Below are 20,315 nucleotides of genomic sequence, written 5' to 3' on the forward strand. Positions count from 1 at the left end.
TAGTGCCATATAGTACACCTACAAATTCCGACACATTGAATTGCTCATTGTCAGCCAATTCAACGTGGGAAGGGATAGACACATACCACAGAGGAAAGAAATCAAACGCTACCTCCCTTCATTTTCTTGCATATTGTTATATACTGTCAAGGGCCTGGGATCAAGTCTCTATCCCATTCCCTTATCTGGGGAAGCACAAGATAAATTGACCCTTAGTGTTAGGGGGATTAAATACGTGGGGTTACGGGGATAGGGTGGGATATGTGATGGTGTAGGGGTTACGGGGATCGGGTGGGATATGTGTCGGTGCAGGCTCGATGGGCCGAAATAGCCTCTATCTGCACTGTGGGGTTTCTGTGATTCTGTGATTCTGTGAAAACCAAAACAAAATCATTTCCAACACTAATATGGAAATCAATTTACACGTCCAAGTTTTCCAAACTGTCTCAACTTTGTTGCACTCTAATCATGCTGGAATAAAAAGGTATAGTTTTTTTTATATACATATCTGGTATTTTTACATGATGTTACTCTGACTCACTGAAATTGAAATCTGATGTCCCTCTGACTCACTGAAATTGAAATCTGATGTCCATGGATAATACAGCCAGTGTGCAAAACCCAAATCATCAGAGCTGTCCCATTTTGAACCTCAATGTAAACAATGGAAGCCCAAACTATAGAAAAAGTCAGATTAACCACTGGGCTACCAGGAAGTCCTTCTGAGCCAAGTAACTGAATTTTACATAAGCAACCCAACCCCCCGAGCAAGAAGATACAGTTGAGCCAAGGGGTTTGTCACCTAGTCAGAAAAATCTGACTGCTGGACAAGACAGGACCAATCATACCTTTTCCTACACCTTGAAGTACTTCAAGCCCACTTCCCCAGATTACACCTTCTATGCAGAATATACACCGAGACTGCTAACAATCCGGTGGCTCATCATCACTATTTTACATTATCAATGCCTTGTGGAGTTGGAATGTGTTACAAAGGTTTGACAGTAACCCCCCACCCCGTAAAGTTCTCCAGTTATTTGCTGCTTACCACCATCTCTACTTGGAACACTGCTCCATGCAGTTTCAATCCATTTTCTCTTGGAGAATTTTTAATATTTTTGACAATTCCGACTCCATTCACCCGGTTCACCCTCACTTGTACAATGTCATTAATTTTTATGTTAGAAATAGATTTGAAGAGCTTTTCATCCTGAATGAGCTCACATCGACGAGGAATGTCCTGGATTTCAACAAGCAACTCTGCTTCATCCTTGCTGATTTCTTTTAAATCTTCTTGCTTCACTGGCAGTGACTTTAGTGTCTGTTTGTAGCAGTCCACAACTGCAGAAGATAATTCCTCAGTTTCTGACCTGTTGAAATATCCCAATGAGCCTTTCTGGATCTTCTTTCTGCTTGCAGTAAATTCTTTCATCACAATAAAATAATGTTTATCTTTTTCAGTTCCTCCCATTCTGATTTTGGGTAATCCAAAGCCGAAAAACATTTGAACCTGAAAAAGATTGTATTAATGGGGAGCTTTTATAATTTATAGGGCACAAGAATGAATACAAGATCATCGCATCATTAGACAGCAGGATTTGAAGGAAGGGGTTCGCAGCAGTTCAAAAAAAACCCTGGCCTATCAACACAAGAGTAGTGTGCTGGATATTGCAGGCCTGCCTGGCTCATGTGTCGGATTATTGAGTATACCACGGAGGGCTGATCTGGATCCAACTTTCCATCTCCAGGCGAGCGAACTGGGAATCCTGCTGACTCTATAAAGGCCACACCAAAGTGGGCAGTCAAATCAGACAGGGTTTAAACCCCTCAGGAGTGGGACTGACTGGATTGCTCTACAGAGAGCCGGCACAGACTTGATGGGCCAAATGGCCTCCTTCTGTGCCGTTATGACTCTATGACCTGACATCAGAAACTACTCGTTAGCAGCACAACTCACCGACACCCTCCTGACCACAGCATGTTCACACACCAAATGCTGCTTCTACAAGCTGGAGGTACAGAGCTTCAGCAGCAACTACACACCAACCTGCAACTCCATGCTAGGCACCAAATTTTGGCTATTTTTGCATGTGGCCTCATACTCAGCCTCCACATAATGCCTTCTAGGAGCTGCTGTGCTCAGCCTCCACATAATGCCTTCTAGGAGCTGTTGTGCTCAGCCTCCACATAATGCCTTCTAGGAGCTGCTGTGCTCAGCCTCCACATAATGTCTTCTAGGAGCTGCTGTGCTCAGCCTCCACATAATGCCTTCTAGGAGCTGTTGTGCTCAGCCTCCACATAATGCCTTCTAGGAGCTGTTGTGCTCAGCCTCCACATAATGCCTTCTAGGAGCTGCTGTGCTCAGCCTCCACATAATGTCTTCTAGGAGCTGCTGTGCTCAGCCGCCACATAATGCCTTCTAGGAGCTGCTGTGCTCAGCCTCCACATAATGCCTTCTAGGAGCTGTTGTGCTCAGCCTCCACATAATGCCTTCTAGGAGCTGTTGTGCTCAGCCTCCACATAATGCCTTCTAGGAGCTGCTGTGCTCAGCCTCCACATAATGTCTTCTAGGAGCTGCTGTGCTCAGCCTCCACATAATGTCTTCTAGGAGCTGCTGTGCTCAGCCTCCACATAATGTCTTCTAGGAGCTGCTGTGCTCAGCCTCCACATAATGTCTTCTAGGAGCTGCTGTGCTCAGCCTCCACATAATGTCTTCTAGGAGCTGCTGTGCTCAGCCTCCACATAATGTCTTCTAGGAGCTGTTGTGCTCAGCCTCCACATAATGTCTTCTAGGAGCTGCTGTGCTCAGCCTCCACATAATGTCTTCTAGGAGCTGCTGTGCTCAGCCTCCACATAATGCCTTCTAGGAGCTGTTGTGCTCAGCCTCCACATAATGTCTTCTAGGAGCTGTTGTGCTCAGCCTCCACATAATGTCTTCTAGGAGCTGTTGTGCTCAGCCTCCACATAATGTCTTCTAGGAGCTGCTGTGCTCAGCCTCCACATAATGTCTTTTAGGAGCTGTTGTGCTCAGCCTCCACATAATGTCTTCTAGGAGCTGTTGTGCTCAGCCTCCACATAATGTCTTCTAGGAGCTGCTGTGCTCAGCCTCCACATAATGTCTTCTAGGAGCTGCTGTGCTCAGCCTCCACATAATGCCTTCTAGGAGCTGTTGTGCTCAGCCTCCACATAATGTCTTCTAGGAGCTGTTGTGCTCAGCCTCCACATAATGTCTTCTAGGAGCTGCTGTGCTCAGCCTCCACATAATGTCTTCTAGGAGCTGCTGTGCTCAGCCTCCACATAATGCCTTCTAGGAGCTGTTGTGCTCAGCCTCCACATAATGTCTTCTAGGAGCTGTTGTGCTCAGCCTCCACATAATGTCTTCTAGGAGCTGCTGTGCTCAGCCTCCACATAATGTCTTTTAGGAGCTGTTGTGCTCAGCCTCCACATAATGCCTTCTAGGAGCTGTTGTGCTCAGCCTCCACATAATGTCTTCTAGGAGCTGCTGTGCTCAGCCTCCACATAATGTCTTCTAGGAGCTGCTGTGCTCAGCCTCCACATAATGCCTTCTAGGAGCTGTTGTGCTCAGCCTCCACATAATGCCTTCTAGGAGCTGTTGTGCTCAGCCACCACATAATGTCTTCTAGGAGCTGTTGTGCTCAGCCTCCACATAATGTCTTCTAGGAGCTGCTGTGCTCAGCCTCCACATAATGTCTTCTAGGAGCTGCTGTGCTCAGCCTCCACATAATGCCTTCTAGGAGCTGTTGTGCTCAGCCTCCACATAATGCCTTCTAGGAGCTGTTGTGCTCAGCCTCCACATAATGTCTTCTAGGAGCTGCTGTGCTCAGCCTCCACATAATGTCTTCTAGGAGCTGTTGTGCTCAGCCTCCACATAATGCCTTCTAGGAGCTGTTGTGCTCAGCCTCCACATAATGTCTTCTAGGAGCTGTTGTGCTCAGCCTCCACATAATGTCTTCTAGGAGCTGTTGTGCTCAGCCTCCACATAATGTCTTCTAGGAGCTGTTGTGCTCAGCCTCCACATAATGTCTTCTAGGAGCTGTTGTGCTCAGCCTCCACATAATGCCTTCTAGGAGCTGTTGTGCTCAGCCTCCACATAATGCCTTCTAGGAGCTGTTGTGCTCAGCCTCCACATAATGTCTTCTAGGAGCTGCTGTGCTCAGCCTCCACATAATGTCTTCTAGGAGCTGCTGTGCTCAGCCTCCACATAATGTCTTCTAGGAGCTGCTGTGCTCAGCCTCCACATAATGCCTTCTAGGAGCTGTTGTGCTCAGCCTCCACATAATGCCTTCTAGGAGCTGTTGTGCTCAGCCTCCACATAATGCCTTCTAGGAGCTGCTGTGCTCAGCCTCCACATAATGCCTTCTAGGAGCTGTTGTGCTCAGCCTCCACATAATGCCTTCTAGGAGCTGTTGTGCTCAGCCTCCACATAATGTCTTCTAGGAGCTGTTGTGCTCAGCCTCCACATAATGTCTTCTAGGAGCTGCTGTGCTCAGCCTCCACATAATGTCTTCTAGGAGCTGTTGTGCTCAGCCTCCACATAATGTCTTCTAGGAGCTGCTGTGCTCAGCCTCCACATAATGTCTTCTAGGAGCTGCTGTGCTCAGCCTCCACATAATGTCTTCTAGGAGCTGTTGTGCTCAGCCTCAGTTTCCCCAAATGAAGGAAAGCTGCCTTCAGCATGGTGGAGGGCCTTATGCAGGATAGCTTGTGATGTGCCAACCATCTTAATGTTCTACACGTTCAAACCCATTGCCATTTATCACATTTACTCATCACCAACTTAATTTAGGCTCTCAGCAATGTGGCAAAGAGATGTGCCCATTGGAAAGCTGCTTCCCCTTCAGAGTGCTGCGCAATAGATCAATGTAGGCCAAAGTCTTTCCTCTCTGCAATTTGCTATAAATCCTTCTCACAGCTCGGTCCTGGACATCTCCCGAGGACTGAAGAAAGTTCTTTCATTCCATGCCCGAGCGTTCCAAGCCATGAAGCAGAACAGTTTGGACACAAGTTCTGCCTGCAGTGTGACTTAATTGGAAGCAAAGACAGACAAGAAAGGCCAAAGCACCTTTTGCCTCTTCTCAGCAGGATCCCAAAGAACCGTGTCCAAGCTAAAGTTGGCATCTACCAGAAGACCAAGATACAAAAATAAATCAATAATTTGGATAGATTCCCCTCGCACCTTCCAATCAAAACCCTCAGCGTCCCCTCTTGGGCCATGCAAAGATATAATAGTGCAGTTGGAGGCACCATATCTTGATGGTTACCCTATTGTTCAAGATGTTGAGTACAGGACACTTAAGTTCCCTGGAGAGTCTGACAACAGCACAATTTCATTTATAAAAAGAGTGCCACAAATCTTTCAGAAACGCCTGGAACAGACAATCCATGACTGTCCCTTACGATGCCAGCTAACACATCATTGATAAAGACATCGAGTAGGATGGGCAACAGTGAATAAACTTGCCTCATTGTTCTTTTGAGAGGAATAAGAACAATCAGTCTTCCACCTCCCTTACACGGCTCCTGAAGGTGAAATACACATCTCAAGCTAAAGTACAAGATTTGGCCACGCACTCCTACAGCTTCCAGTTTCTTTACAAGTAGTGTACTTACTGTATCTTATACGCAGGTATATATTCAAGATATTTTGCAAAAGTGCCTCCATAAAGATGCTTCCTGGTGTTGAATCACGGTGTAGTGAGTTCACATTGGCATCGGAATGAATTCACCGACTCCCATTATTGGTCCATTGCTAAACATACTGGTCTTGTTTTAGTGATCCAGTGTTCAATTCAAGCCCTATGGTGGTAATGCGGCACAATTACATTAGCAAAAGAGAGTATTCCAGGACCTGTACCGATCCACCTTACATCATCACATCAGCATCCATTAACCAGTTCTTTAAAAACAAAGTGCAATGCTCAAACACATTTTAGGAATAATTCACAAAACTTCCAACGTTAGAACTGCTATCTGGTCAACTCTGTTCTAACATTAGCAATTTATACTCCTGTACAGCAGGCCACTGAACACTTTCAAATCCTGTGTGTTTTAACTTTATAAGGTAATTTCTGGGACAGCTGAAGATCTATGCCACAAACGGTGCAAGGCTCGCCTCCTCTGTCGCAGTACCAGTATCATATTGCCGATTTTTAAAGTAATGTCTATTCTAAATGGTGCAACAACAAAAAAATTGCAGTGCATCAATGTTCAAAACAAGCAATTAATCAAAAACAGAGCATTTTTCAAACCCTTAAAAAAAAAAAATCAGTTTATCTGTTCAGTTAAAATAGATATGAACCAGAGGCGAGGAGGTAGGTTTCACTCCAACCGATGGGAAGGATCTGCAATGCAATTGGGGAGTTTTCAGGTCACAAGGAGGAGGAAAGAGGAAGCAAAACAAATTGAAAGCAAAACCAAACCTGCAAGGCCTGGTACAACAACAATCTCAATTATATGGAAATAAAATATCGCAAATTGAGAAAATAATACCCCAAAATGTATTTATAAACTGCACAGGGGCTGGGCTGCATTGACTATAGATTTATAAAATGCACAGGGACTGGGCTGCACTGACTCTAGATGTGAAGACTGGGGCTGCACTGACTCTAGATTTGAAGACTGGGGCTGCACCGACTCTAGATTTGAAGACTGGGGCTGCACCGACTCTAGATGTGAAGACTGGGGCTGCACCGACTCTAGATGTGAAGACCGGGGCTGCACCGACTCTAGATGTGAAGACCGGGGCTGCACTGACTCTAGATGTGAAGACCGGGGCTGCACTGACTCTAGATGTGAAGACCGGGGCTGCACTGACTCTAGATGTGAAGACCGGGGCTGCACTGACTCTAGATGTGAAGACCGGGGCTGCACTGACTCTAGATGTGAAGACCGGGGCTGCACTGACTCTAGATTTGAAGACCGGGGCAGCACTGACTCTAGATGTGAAGACTGGGGCTGCACTGACTCCAGATGTGAAGACTGGGGCTGCACTGACTCCAGATGTGAAGACTGGGGCTGCACTGACTCCAGATGTGAAGACTGGGGCTGCACTGACTCCAGATGTGAAGACTGGGCTGCACTGACTCTAGATTTGAAGACTGGGGCTGCACTGACTCCAGATGTGAAGACTGGGGCTGCACTGACTCCAGATGTGAAGACTAGGCTGCAGTGACTCTAGATGTGAAGACTGGGGCTGCACTGACTCCAGATGTGAAGACTGGGGCTGCACTGACTCCAGATGTGAAGACTAGGCTGCAGTGACTCTAGATGTGAAGACTGGGGCTGCACTGACTCCAGATGTGAAGACTGGGGCTGCACTGACTCCAGATGTGAAGACTGGGGCTGCACTGACTCTGGGCCCAGCTCACCGCTGCCCTGGGGCGCCTCTCTCTCTCCGCCGGCCCCGATAAACCAGCCGAGCTGAAACTTTCTCTCCCGCAGGCCCCGGCCCTTTAACTGTCACCGGTTCCCCAAACCACCGTGGGTTTACTGGCTCCACTTGAGACATTTTCATGTCGAAAGGGGTTGTTTTTTAAAAATTTCCCCCTCATCTCACTTTATTATTGTTATTTATAAACAGACTTACCGCCTCAGCGCCTCGATCGCCCTGCGAGCCCACCGAGAGATGCGCATGCGCCGCTTCCCTGCTCTCGCGAGATCCGGATGTCCTCCCTCATGTCACTCACTCACCCACCCACGTGCTCCAGGGGACCTGGGGGTATCTGTCAATCATCAGCACCCTGCCCGGGCTCTGCAGCACACAGACCTGCTGGGGCTTTGCAGATAAAAAAAAATTCTGCACAATTTCCCCCCCCCTCCAAAAAAATATGAATGCATAGAATTTTACAAATAAGCAACTCAATCCCAGCTTCCCAGCTCTTGGTCCCTAGCCCCGCAGGTTACGGTGCTTCAAGTGCGTATCCAAGTACTTTTTAAATGCCGATGAGGGTTTCTGCCTTTACCACCCTTTCAGGCAGTGAGTTCCAGACTGCCCCCCCCCCCGCCAAACACACCCCACCACGTTATAGTCCAACAGTTTTATTTGAAATCACAAGCTTTCGGAGCGCTGCTCCTTCGTCAGGTGAAGTGGAGAGATGCCTATAGACACAGATTATATAGTCAGAGAATAATGCCAGATGTTTACAGGTAATCTTTCTAACTGCCATTTATCACACCTCGGCAGACAGATAATCACAGCAATCAAAGGTGTGAATGGTGTCCAAACAGGTCAGTCAGGAAAACATTACATCAAAGAACAAGTGCCAGGCAATGACCATCTCCAACAAGCGAGACTCTAACCATCTCCCCTTGACATTCAATGGCATTACCATCGCTGAATCCCCCACTATCAACATCCTGGGGGATACCATTGATCAGAAACTGAACTGGACCAGCCATATAAATACTGTGGCTACAAGAGCAGGCCAGAGGCTGGGAATTCTGCAGCAAGTGTCTCACCTCCTGACTCCCCAAAGCCTTTCCACCATTTACAAGGCACAAGTCAGGAGTGTGATGGAATACTCTCCACTTGCCTGGATGAGTGCAGCTCCAACAACACTCAAGAAGCTCGACACCATTCAGGATAAAGCAGCCCGCTTGATTGGCACTCCATCCACCACCTTCAACATTCACTCCCTCCACCACCGGCGCACTGTGGCTGCAGTGTGTACCATCTACAAGATGCACTGCAGCAACTCGCCAAAGCTCCTTCAACAGCACCTTCCAAACCCGCGACCTCTACCACTTAGAAGGACAAGGGCAGCAGACACATGGGAACATCACCACCTACAAGTTACCCTCCAAGCCACACACCATCCTGACTTGGACCTGTATCGCCGTTCCTTCACTGTCACTGGGCCAAAATCCTGGAACTCCCTTCCTAACAACATTGTGGGTGTACCTACACCATATGGACTGCAGCGGTTCAAGAAGGCAGCTCACCACCATCTTCTCAAAGGGCAATTAGGGATGGGCACAAAATGCAGGCCTAGCCAGCGACGCCCACATCCCATCAACGAATTAAAAAAAATTTTTTTTTAAATGAGGTGGGGTCACAAGGGGTAAAATGTTGCAGATACTGGGGTCTGTATGAAAAACAAAAAAGAGATAAAAAAACATTTTCTTTGCTGGAAATCACAGCAGGTCCGGCCGCATCTGTGTAGAGAGAACAAGCCAACGACGACTCGAGTCTGGATGACCCTACGTCAGGTGGGGTTACATGTAGCGTGACATGAACCCAAGATCCCGGTTGAGGCCGTCCTCATGAGTGCGAAACTTGGCTATCAATTTCTGCTCTATGATTTTGCGTTGTCGTGTGTCTCGAAGGCCACCTTGGAGAATGCTTACCCGAAGATCGGAGGCTGAATGTCCTTGACTGCTGAAGTGTTCCCCGACTGGGAGGGAACACTCCTGCCTGGCGATTGTTGCGCGGTGTCCATTCATCCGTTGTCTCAGTGTCTGCATGGTCTTGCCGATGTACCATGCTCCGGGGCATCATTTCCTGCAACGTATGAGGTAGACAACGTATGTACCATGTACTTGGTGGGTGGTTTCCTCACGTGTGATGATGGTATCTGTGTTGATGATCTGGCATGTCTTGCAGAGGTTGCCGTGGCAGGGTTGTGTGGTGTCGTGGTCACTGTTCTCCTGAAAGCTGGGTAATTTGCTGCGAACGATGGTCTGTTTGAGGTTAGGCGGCTGTTTGAAGGCGAGTAGTGGAGGCGTGGAAATGGCCTTAGCGAGGTGTTCATCGTCATCGATGACTTGTTGAAGGCTGCGAAGAACATGGCGTAGTTTCTCCGTTCCGGGGAAGTACTAGGCGACGAAGGGTACTCTGTTGGTTGTGTCCCGTGTTTGTCTTCTGAGGAGGTCTATGCGATTTTTTGCTGTGGCTCGTCGGAACTGTCGACTGATGAGTCGAGCGTCATATCCCGTTCTTACGAGGGCGTCTTTCAGCGTCTGTAGGTGTCCATCGCGTTCCTCCTCGTCTGAGCAGATCCTGTGTATTCGCAGGGCTTGTCCATAGGGGATGGCTTCTTTAACGTGGTTAGGGTGGAAGCTGGAGAAGTGGAGCATCCTGAGGTTGTCCGTGGGCTTGCGGTAGAGTGACGTGCTGAGGTGTCCGTCTTTGATGGAGATTCGTGTGTCCAAGAATCCAAGGTACATCGGCGAGACCATGCAGACACTGCGACAATGGATGAACGGACACCGCGCAACAATCGCCAGGCAGGAGTGTTCCCTCCCAGTCGGGAAACACTTCAGCAGTCAAGGACATTCAGCCTCCGATCTTCGGGTAAGCATTCTCCAAGGCGGCCTTCGAGACACACGATAACGCAAAATCGTAGAGCACAAACTGATAGCCAAGTTCTGCACTCATGAGGACGGCCTCAACTGGGATCTTGGGTTCATGTCACGCTACATGTAACCCCACCTGATGTAGGGTCATCCAGACTCGAGTCGTCGTTGACTTGTTCTCTCTACACAGATGCGGCCGGACCTGCTGTGATTTCCAGCAAAGAAAATGTTTTTTATCTGTTTTTTGTTTTTCATACAGACCCCAGTATCTGCAACATTTTACCCCTTGTGACCCCACCTCATTGTTCTTTGATGTAATGTTTTCCTGACTGACCTGTTTGGACACCATTCACACCTTTGATTGCTGTGATTATCTCTCTGCCGAGGTGTGATAAATGGCAGTTAGAAAGATTACCTGTAATCATCTGGCATTATTCTCTGACTATATAATCTGTGTCTATAGGCATCTCTCCACTTCACCTGACGAAGGAGCAGCGCTCCGAAAGCTTGTGACTTCAAATAAAACTGTTGGACTATAACTTGGTGTTGTGTGACTTCTTACATTTGTCCACCCCAGTCCAACACCGGCATCTCCACACCACACCCCACCACCACCCTTTTCATCTCATTGAAACTTATAACATTCTGACAGGACTGGACAGACTAGATGCAGGAAGGATGTTCCCGATGGTCGGGGAGTCCAGAACCAGGGGACACAGTCTAAGGATAAGGGGTAAGCCATTTAGGACAGAAATGAGGAGGAATTTCTTCACCCAGAGAGTGGTGAACCTGTGGAATTCTCTACCACAGAAGGCAGTTGAGGCCAATTCATTAAATATATTCAAGAAGGAGTTGGATATATTTCTTAAGGCTAAAGGGATCAAGGGATATGGGGAGAAAGCAGGGACATAGAAGATAGGAGCAGGAGTAGACCATTCAGCCCCTCGAGCCTGTTCCGCCATTCAATGCGATCATGGCTGATCATCCAAATTCAGTACCCTGTCCCCGCTTTCAGGGTACTGAATTTGGATGATCAGCCATGATCTCATTAAATGGCGGAGCAGGCTCAAGGGGCCGAATGGCCTACTCCTGCTCCTATCTTCTATGTTTCTACCCCCTGGGTGAAAAAAGTTCTCATTAACTCAACTCTAATCTTTCCACCACTTACTTCAACTCTATGCCCCCTGGTTATTGACCTCTCTGCTAAGGGAAATAGGTCCTTCCTATCCACTCTATCCAGGCCCCTCATAATTTTATATGCAAGATTCGCATCACTAAATGCCCCACTCCACACATACACCAAGATCTGATTCTACTTTCTCTAGAAAAGAGAAGGCTGAGAGGGGTGACCTAATAGAGGTATTTAAAATTATCAAGGGGCTTGGGGGCGGTTCAAAACTAGGGATCATAAATATAAGATAGTTGTAATGATATCAGCAAATAGTGATGATATTTGTCTGTGTTTGATTACTTATGCCTTACAGCATATTTGTATGTGTTTTTGATTACTTGTGCCTGACCAGCAGAGGTCATGTGAGAGACAAGCAGTCCAGAGGAGTTTTACTTTCAGTTTCATTCAGATGCATCACAGAGTGGGCTCGGTGCCGTTCTTCTGCAACAATATGACTACTGGCAACCTATTGCATATGCATCGCGCTCAATGACAGACGCGGAGACGCGATATGCTCAAATAGAAAAGGAGCTGCTCAGCATCACATACGCCTGTGAAAGATTTTACCAGTTTGTGGCAGGACAAGCAATCAGTGTAGAGACTGACCATAAGCCCTTGATTGCATTGTTCCAAAAGCCACTGAATAGCTGTCCGCTTAGAATACAAAGAATGATGATCAGGCTGCAACGCTATACACTGAATGTTGTGTACACACCGGGTAAGCTGATGTATACAGCAGACACGTTGTCCAGAGCTGTTGACCCAAGTGAGCCCGCAAACACCACAATGGATGAAAAAGTGAACGCCTACGTGGACATGATCACAAGTGCACTGCCCATAGCAGATGCAAAAATGGAGCTCATAAAGACTGAGACAAACAAAGATGAAACAATGAGACGACTGAGAAAAAGCATCTTGGATGGATGGCCCAACATGAAGCAAGACTGCTCACCTGATATAGCAGAGTACTGGAACTGCAGGGCGGAACTATCAGTGGTCGAAGACATCATCTACAAAGGAAGTAAAATAGTTATCCCAAAGAGTCTGAGAAGAGAGATGCAAAAAAGATCCATGGAGGACATCTGGGAATCGAAAAGTGTAAGAAAAGAGCACGAGAGGTGATGTACTGGCCACGAATCAACCAAGATGTGTAACAGCACGGTGGCATAGTGGTTAGCACTGTTGCCTCACAGCGCCAGGGACCCGGGTTCGAATCCAGCCTCGGGCGACTGTCTGTGTGGAGTTTGCACATTCTCCCCGTGTTTGCGTGGGTTTCCTCCGGGTGCTCCGGTTTCCTCCCACAGTCCAAAGATGTGCGGGTTAGGTTGATTGGCTATGATAAATTAACCCTTAGTGTTAGGGGGATTAAATACGTGGGGTTACGGGGATAGGGTGGGATATGTGTTGGTGTAGGGGTTACGGGGATCGGGTGGGATATGTGTCGGTGCAGGCTCGATGGGCCGAAATGGCCTCTATCTGCACTGTGGGGTTCCTGTGATTTCCTGTGATGTGACAAATGAGGTGTCAAACTGCACAATATGCCTGAAATATCGAGCAAGCAATCCGGTAGAACCACTAAAGCCACACCCAGCACCAGACAGACCTTACCAGAAGGTAGGCGCTGACCTATTCGTATGTCAAGGGAAGGACTATCTTGTCGTCACAGACTATTACTCCCTGTATCCAGAGGTTTGTAGACTGTACACCACCACTGCAGAAGCTGTGATAAGAAGTATGAAAGCCATATTCTCCAGACATGGCGTGGCAAGCGAGGTCTTCACAGACAACGGACCCCAGTTTAACAATGCAAATTTCCGACACTTTGCCAAAGAGTGGGACTTTGTCCACACAATGTCAAGTCCTCACTATCCACAGTCCAATGGACTAGTGGAAAAATCGGTCCAGACAGTGAAAAGACTGATGTACAAGGCAAAAGACAGTGGAACTGACTTCTACCAAAGCATGCTTGTATACCGCACAACGCCGCTCGAGTGTGGTATGTCACCAGCCCAACTCCTGATGGGACGTCGGCTAAGGTCAAACCTACCCATCCCGGAGAACCTCCTGAAAACAAAAGAGGGGGAGAAAGTGAGGAAGTTCAAAGAGCAACAGAAAGAAAAGCAAAAGTACTACTATGACAGAGGAACACAAAACCTACCTGAACTCCACACTGGTGACCAAGTAAGGTTGAAAGACAAAACAAACACATGGACTCAGAAGGGAACTGTCCTGAGTGAAGTTCAACCAAGATCATACACCATTCAGACAGATGAGGGTGCTGTTCTGAGAAGAAATCGTCGAGATCTTCTCATGGGACCAGCCACAGCAGGTCAAGAGACTGATACTGGTGAACAGCCTGATCACACAGCTGAAAACCAATCATCTGAGGCAACAACTCAGATTCAAGGACAATCAATCAGAAAATCCTCAAGACACGTGAAGCCTCCTGAGAGACTCATTGAGCAAATTTAAGGACTATTGTTAAAGAAGGAAGTAATGTTATCTTATTCTTTCTTCAAGTTCTAGTGTATTGACATATTTCATGTGAACACACAAAGCAAGGGTAAAAAACCTTGATCATGATAATGATAATGTAAGTTCATTAAATGTTGTTAGTTAAAAGTAAAATACTTTTGTTTTAAGAAAGGGAGATGTAATGATATCAGCAAATAGTGATGATATTTGTCTGTGTTTGATTACTTATGCCTTACAGCATATTTGTCTGTGTTTTTGATTACTTGTGCCTGACCAGCAGAGGTCATGTGAGAGACAAGCAGTCCAGAGGAGTTTTACTTTCAGTTTCATTCTAGATGCATCACAGCATAGTGTGTTCTGTAAAAAGCTGTAGAAAGTCTTGAACAAGACTTTAGATTAAACAACATTCTCTTTCAGAAATGAGTCTTTATTGAACCCAAAAAGAAATCAAAACAATAGTCACGATTAAAAACAACAACTTGCATTTATATAGCGCCTTTAACAACTTTTCTATAGGTATGTAAATATGAAGAGATGAGTGAAAGTGAACGTGTGCCCATTACAGGCAGGTAGGAGAAATTATAATGGGCAATAAGGAAATGGCAGAGACATTAAACAAATACTTTGTATCTGTCTTCACGGTAGAAGACACAAAAAACATTCCGGAAATAATGGGGAACCAAGGGTCTAGAGAGAATGAGGAACTTAAAGAAATCAGTATAAGTAAAGACACAGTACTAATTAATGGGACTAAGTGACGACAAATCCCCTGGACCTGATGACCTGCATCCTAGGGTTTTAAAAGAGGTAGCTGCAGAGATAGTGGATGCACTGATGTTAATCTTCCAGAATTCCCCAGATTCTAGAACAGTCCCCAAGGATTTGAAGGTAGCAAACATAACTAATTTAAGAAAGGAGGAAGAGAAAAAACGGGGACCTATAGGCCCGTTAGCCTGATGTCAGTAGTAGGCAAAATGCTAGAATCTATTATTAGGGATGTGGTAACAGGGCTTTTAGAGAATCATAATCTGATTAGGCAGAGTCGACATGGTTTTATGAAAGGGAAATTGTGTTTGATAAATCTGTTAGAGGTTTTTGAAGATGCAACTAGTAGGATGGAGAAGGGGGAACCAGTGGATGTAGTGTATTTGGATTTTCAAAAAGCATTCGATAAGGTACCACACAAGAGGTTATTACACAAAATTAGGACTCATGGGATTCGGGGTGATCTATTAACATGGATTGAGGATTGGTTAATGGACAAAAAACAGGGACTAGGAATAAACAGGACTTTTTCAGGTTGGCAGGCTGTACATAGCGGGGTACCGCAAGGATCAGTGCTTGGGCCTCAGCTATTTACAATCTATATTAATGACTTCGTTGAAGGGATTGAGTGTAACGTATCCAAGTTTGCTGATGATACAAAGTTAGGCGGGAAAGTAAGCTGTGAGGAGGACGGAAAGAGGCTGCAGAGAGATATAGGTAGGTTGACTGAGTGGGCAAGAACATGGCAGATGGAATATAATGTGGGGAAGTGTGAAGTTATCCACTTTGGTAGGAAAAACAAAAAAGCTGAATATTTTGTGAACAGTGAGAGACTGGGAAATGTTTGCACTCAGAGGGACCTGGGTGTCCTTGTACATGAATCACAAAATGTTAATATGCAGGTACGCAAGCAATTAGGAAAGCAAAAGCCAGGAGCAGCACCAGGCATACCTAAAAATGAGGTGCCAACCTGGGAAAGCTGCAACACAGGACTACATGCATGCTAAAAAGCAGAAGCAGCATGCTATAGACAGGGCTAAGCAGTCCCACAATCAACGGATCAGATCAAAGCTCTGCAGTCCTGCCACACCCAGTCGTGAATGGTGGTGGACCATTAAACAACTAACGGGAGGAGGAGGCTCCAAGAATATCCCCATCCTCAATGATGGTGGAGCCCAGCACGTGAGTGCAAAAGACAAGGCTGAAGCGTTTACAACCAACTTCAGCCAGAAGTGCCAAGTGGATGATCCATATCGGCCTATTCCCGAGGTCCCCACCATCACAGAAGCCATTCTTCAGCCAATTCGATTCACTCCACATGATATCAAGAAACGGCTGAGCGCATTGGATACAGCAAAGGCTATGGGCCCCGACAACATCCCGGCTATCGTGCTGAAGAATTGTGCTCCAGAACTAGCCGTGCCTCTAGCCAAGCTGTTCCAGTACAGCTACAACACTGGCATCTATCTGACAATGTGGAAAACTGCCCAGGTATGTCCCGTCCACAAAAAGCAGGACAAATCCAACCCGGCCAATTACCGCTCCATCAGTCTACTCTCAATCATCAGCAAAGTGATGGAAGGTGTCATTGACAGTGCTATCAAGCAGCACTTACTCACCAATAACCTGCTCACTGATGCCCAGTTAGGGTTCCGCCAAGACCACTCGGCTCCTGACCTCATTACAGCCTTGGTCCAAACATGGACAAAGGAGCTGAATTCCAGAGGTGAGGTGAGAGTGACTGCCCTTGACATCAAGGCAGCATTTGACCGAGTCTGGCATCAAGGAGCCCTAGTAAAACTGAAGTCAATGGGAATCAGGGGGAAAACGCTCCACTGGCTGGAGTCATACCTAGCACAAAGAAAGATAGTTGTGGTGGTTGAAGGTCAATCATCACAGCCCCAGGACATCGCTGCAGGAGTTCCTCAGGGCAGTGTCCTAGGCCAAACCATCTTCAGCTGCTTCATCAATGACCTTCCCTCCAACATAAGGCCAGAAATGGGGATGTTCGCTGATGACTGCACAGTGTTCAGCGCCATTCGCAACTCCACGGATAATGAAGCAGTCCATGCCCGCATGCAGCAAGACCTGGACGACATTCAGGCTTGGGCTGATAAGTGGCAGGTAACATTCACGCCACAGAAGTGCCAGGCAATGATTATCTCCAACAAGCGAGAGTCTAACCACCACCCCTTGACATTCAATAGCATTACCATCGTCGAATCCCCCACTACCAACATCCTAGGGGTCACCATTAACCGGAAACTTAACTGGACCAGCCACATAAATACTGTGGCAACAAGAGCAGGTCAAAGGCTAGGTATTCTGTGGCGAGTGTCTCACCTCCTGACTCCCCAAAGCCTTTCCACCATCTACAAGGCACAAGTAAGGAGTGTGATGGAATACTCTCCACTTGCCTGGATGAGTGCAGCTCCAATAACACTCAAGAATCTTGACACCATCCAGGACAAAGCAGCCCGCTTGATTGGCACCCCATCCACCACCTTAAACATTCACTCCCTCCACCACCAGCGTACCGTGGCTGCAGTGTGCACCATCTACAAGATGCACTGCAGCAACTTGCCAAGGCTTCTTCGGTAGCATCTCCCAAACCCGCGACCTCTTCCACCTAGAAGGACAAGGGCAGCAGACGCATGGGAACACCACCACCTCCAAGTTCCCCTCCAAGTCACACACCATCCTGACTTAGAAGTATATCGCCGATCCTTCATCATCACTGGTTCAAAATCCTGGAACTCCCTACCTAACAGCACTGTGGGAGTACCATCACCACATGGACTGCAGCGGTTCAAGAAGGTGGCTCACCACCACCTTCTCAAGGGCAACTAGGGATGGGCAATAAATGCTGGCATTGCCAGCGATGCCCTGATCACATAAAAACAAATTAAAAATAAAATGTTAGCTTTTGTTACAAAGGGATTAGAGTATAAGAGTAAAAGGCCTAGAAATTCAGTTGGTAGCGCCAGCCACTAGCGCCTTAAGAGGGCGATAAGTGAGGCACGAAGTGGCTAGCGCCCGGGCGCGGCGCGATCTGCGCCTCTCGCGAACTTGAGTGGACATTTAGTGACGGCGCAAAACCGCAACGCCCGCTCAGCTGCGCGAGCAGATCCTGACGTCATTTCATGGTGCAACGCCCTTGGTGCGCCCCGAACTGGAACTTCAGTGGCACCCCCCTTCTTTCTGCCTGGCGCTCCCAGCGACTGGTTGAGTGGAACGGTTCCCAGTCGCTGTGGGGCTGGGGGGGGGGCGCTATTTAAAGGGGGCTCTTCCCGCCTTCTTAGTGGTAGCCATTTTGGACCACTCCTTCTGTGTGAGAGAGAGAGAGATTTGCAGAGAGACAAAGGCAGAGAGCTTTCTGCTTTGACTCAGCGCTCGCACAGGTACTTCTGGCTTCAGCCCAGAACTTTGCAGTTAGATTGATTTCTCAGTGCCATAGCCTTGAGTGGCCACATATAATGGGGGCTGCAATGGCTGGAAACGTTGGGTTTCTCCATTGCATTGAGAGGGCTCAGAGACGCTGAGAGAGAGTGCCAATCATGGCCAGACGGAGGAGGGCCAACAGGCGTCGGCACAGGAGGCCTTACCCTCCCAGGGTATACCGCCAACACTTCTCCTACCTCAACATGTCTGAGGAGCAGTGCATTCGGAGGCTTCGATTCAGAAGGGAGGTGGTCACTGAGATCTGCCACCTGCTTCAGAGAGATCTGCAGCCTCAGCTGAGGAGCAGGACGTCTCTGTCGGTGGCAGTGAAGGTGACAGTGGCTCTCAACTTCTATGCCACCGGCTCCTTCCAATCTGTTACTGGGGACATTGCCAATGTCTCCCAGTTCGCAGTGCATTGCTGCATCCGCCAAGTCACGAATGCCATCTTCAAAAGAAGACGTCAGTACATTTCCTACCCCATGACCCTGGACAAGCAGCAGGAGCGCGCAATGGGATTTGCAAGAATAGCGGGCTTCCCCATGGTCCAGGGCGCCATTGACTGCACGCATGTGGCTTTGCGGGCGCCTCTAGAGAATGCCGAGGATTACCGCAACCGGAAGGGGTTTCATTCGTTGAACATGCAGTTGGTGTGTGACCACAGGTAGCTGATACTAGCTGTCAATGCCCGCTTTCCAGGCAGCAGGCATGATGCCTTCATCCTGCGCCAGACTTCTGTGGCAGACCTTTTCGAAGCCCCAGCTCACCCAGGAGGCTGGCTTCTTGGGGGCAAGGGCAATCCTTTGTGCACCTGGCTGATGACCCCGCTCCGTGCACCCAGCACCCCTGCTGAAGTGCAATACAATGACAGCCATCAAGCGACCAGGAACATCATTGAGCACACAATCGGCGTGCTAAAGCAACGGTTCCGCTGTCTGGACCATTCCGGGGGAGCCCTTCAGTACTCGCCTGAGCGAGTCTCCCATTTCGTTGTAGTGTGCTGCATGCTGCATAACCTGGCAATCCTCAGGACTCAGCCACTGCCAGCAGACATTGGAGGACCACCAGAGGAGGAGGAGGAGGAAGAGGAGGAGCACCAAGACGGGAGGGAGGCACAAAGTGCAAGGGCCGTCCGTCAGCGGCTTATTGCAAGTCGGTTCTAGGCCCCCTCTCAGGGAATGGCTTGTGCCATTGAAAGAACATGAATGGGCCCGCTCTGCAAACCCTGAGCCGGTCAAGGCAACAAATAGTTCAAAGTGCAAACATGCACAATCTGAATAAAGACAATTATTTATTTAACAAACTCTGTGTCCTTCCCGCATGACAAACAAATACAGAGAAACCCCCCAAAAAACAGTCAGATGTGGCGTTACCACATTGGGGAAACACTGTGTGTATGTAAATAAACCTGTATAATCCCCCTTTAACTGCTGTATTCCCCTCCCCCCGCAAGACAGTTGCAAGCTGAGAGGAATAAGCATGTTCAGACTTGCCTGCTGCTGAGAGAAGGAAAACCAATCAGGTTCCAGCAGGTGACCAATCCGTGAGTCATCACAGGTTCGCGGGCTTTACGAATTCAGTACTGTATTGTGAGAGTTGGAGTAAAGACCTATTTCTTGTAGCTGGCTGTGTTGCCTATTTCTTTACGTGGGAGACTGTAGTCTCCCACATTGGTGACCCCGAATGTCGGCGGCCGAAGCCCCCGACTCACGTAGCCCTACAGAGGCCAGCAACGACCCGACGACAACCAGCAGCAGCCCGATGTCGGCCGGCGCCGTGTCCTTGAAGCTCCCCACCTTCTGGGAACACCAAGCACCAGCTTGGTTCGCGCACACGGAGGCCCAATTCACCATTCGCAGGGTTCAAGACGATGAAGAAAGGTACCTCCACATAGTCTCAGCACTAGCAAGCTCCACCGCCGCCGAAGTTCTCGACCTGCTGGGGAACCCACCACAGACCGGCAAGTACTCAACCATTAAGGGCCGCTTGCTGCAGGCTTACGGCCTGTCCGGGGAGGAGAGGGCCCGTAGGCTTCTTTCACTACCAGGCCTCGGCGACTCTACCCTGACCCAGCTGATGAGCCGGATGCTTGCGCTCCTGGGCTCTGAACCGCAGTGCTTCTTGTTTCGAGCCCTTTTCCTCAGCCTGC

The 20,315-nt window shown here is 48.1% G+C and overlaps 1 protein-coding gene across 2 annotated transcripts in view; it reads right to left on the bottom strand.

The window, feature by feature from the left end:
- Positions 1–7,711, bottom strand: part of LOC147108842 (ubiquitin carboxyl-terminal hydrolase CYLD-like) — a 34,779-nt gene extending 27,068 nt beyond the window's left edge. Inside the window, exons 1-3 of one of the 2 annotated variants that reach the window (XM_086005742.1) lie at positions 7,607–7,711; positions 5,632–5,817; positions 1,049–1,510 (exon numbers count right to left, since the gene is read on the bottom strand). In XM_086005742.1, the coding sequence (XP_085861868.1) occupies positions 1,049–1,504 (456 nt within the window). In that variant the 5' untranslated portion in view covers positions 1,505–1,510; positions 5,632–5,817; positions 7,607–7,711. The remainder of the gene's footprint in view (positions 1–1,048; positions 1,511–5,631; positions 5,818–7,606) is intronic. The other variant, XM_086005743.1, reaches the window with a different exon arrangement.
- Between the last annotated feature and the right edge of the window lie 12,604 nt (positions 7,712–20,315).

This window comes from Somniosus microcephalus, chromosome 13 (genome assembly GCF_052327205.1).
Source record: "Somniosus microcephalus isolate GS21.2 chromosome 13, FLI_Smic_1.0, whole genome shotgun sequence".
Classification (NCBI taxonomy): Eukaryota; Metazoa; Chordata; class Chondrichthyes; order Squaliformes; family Somniosidae; genus Somniosus; species Somniosus microcephalus.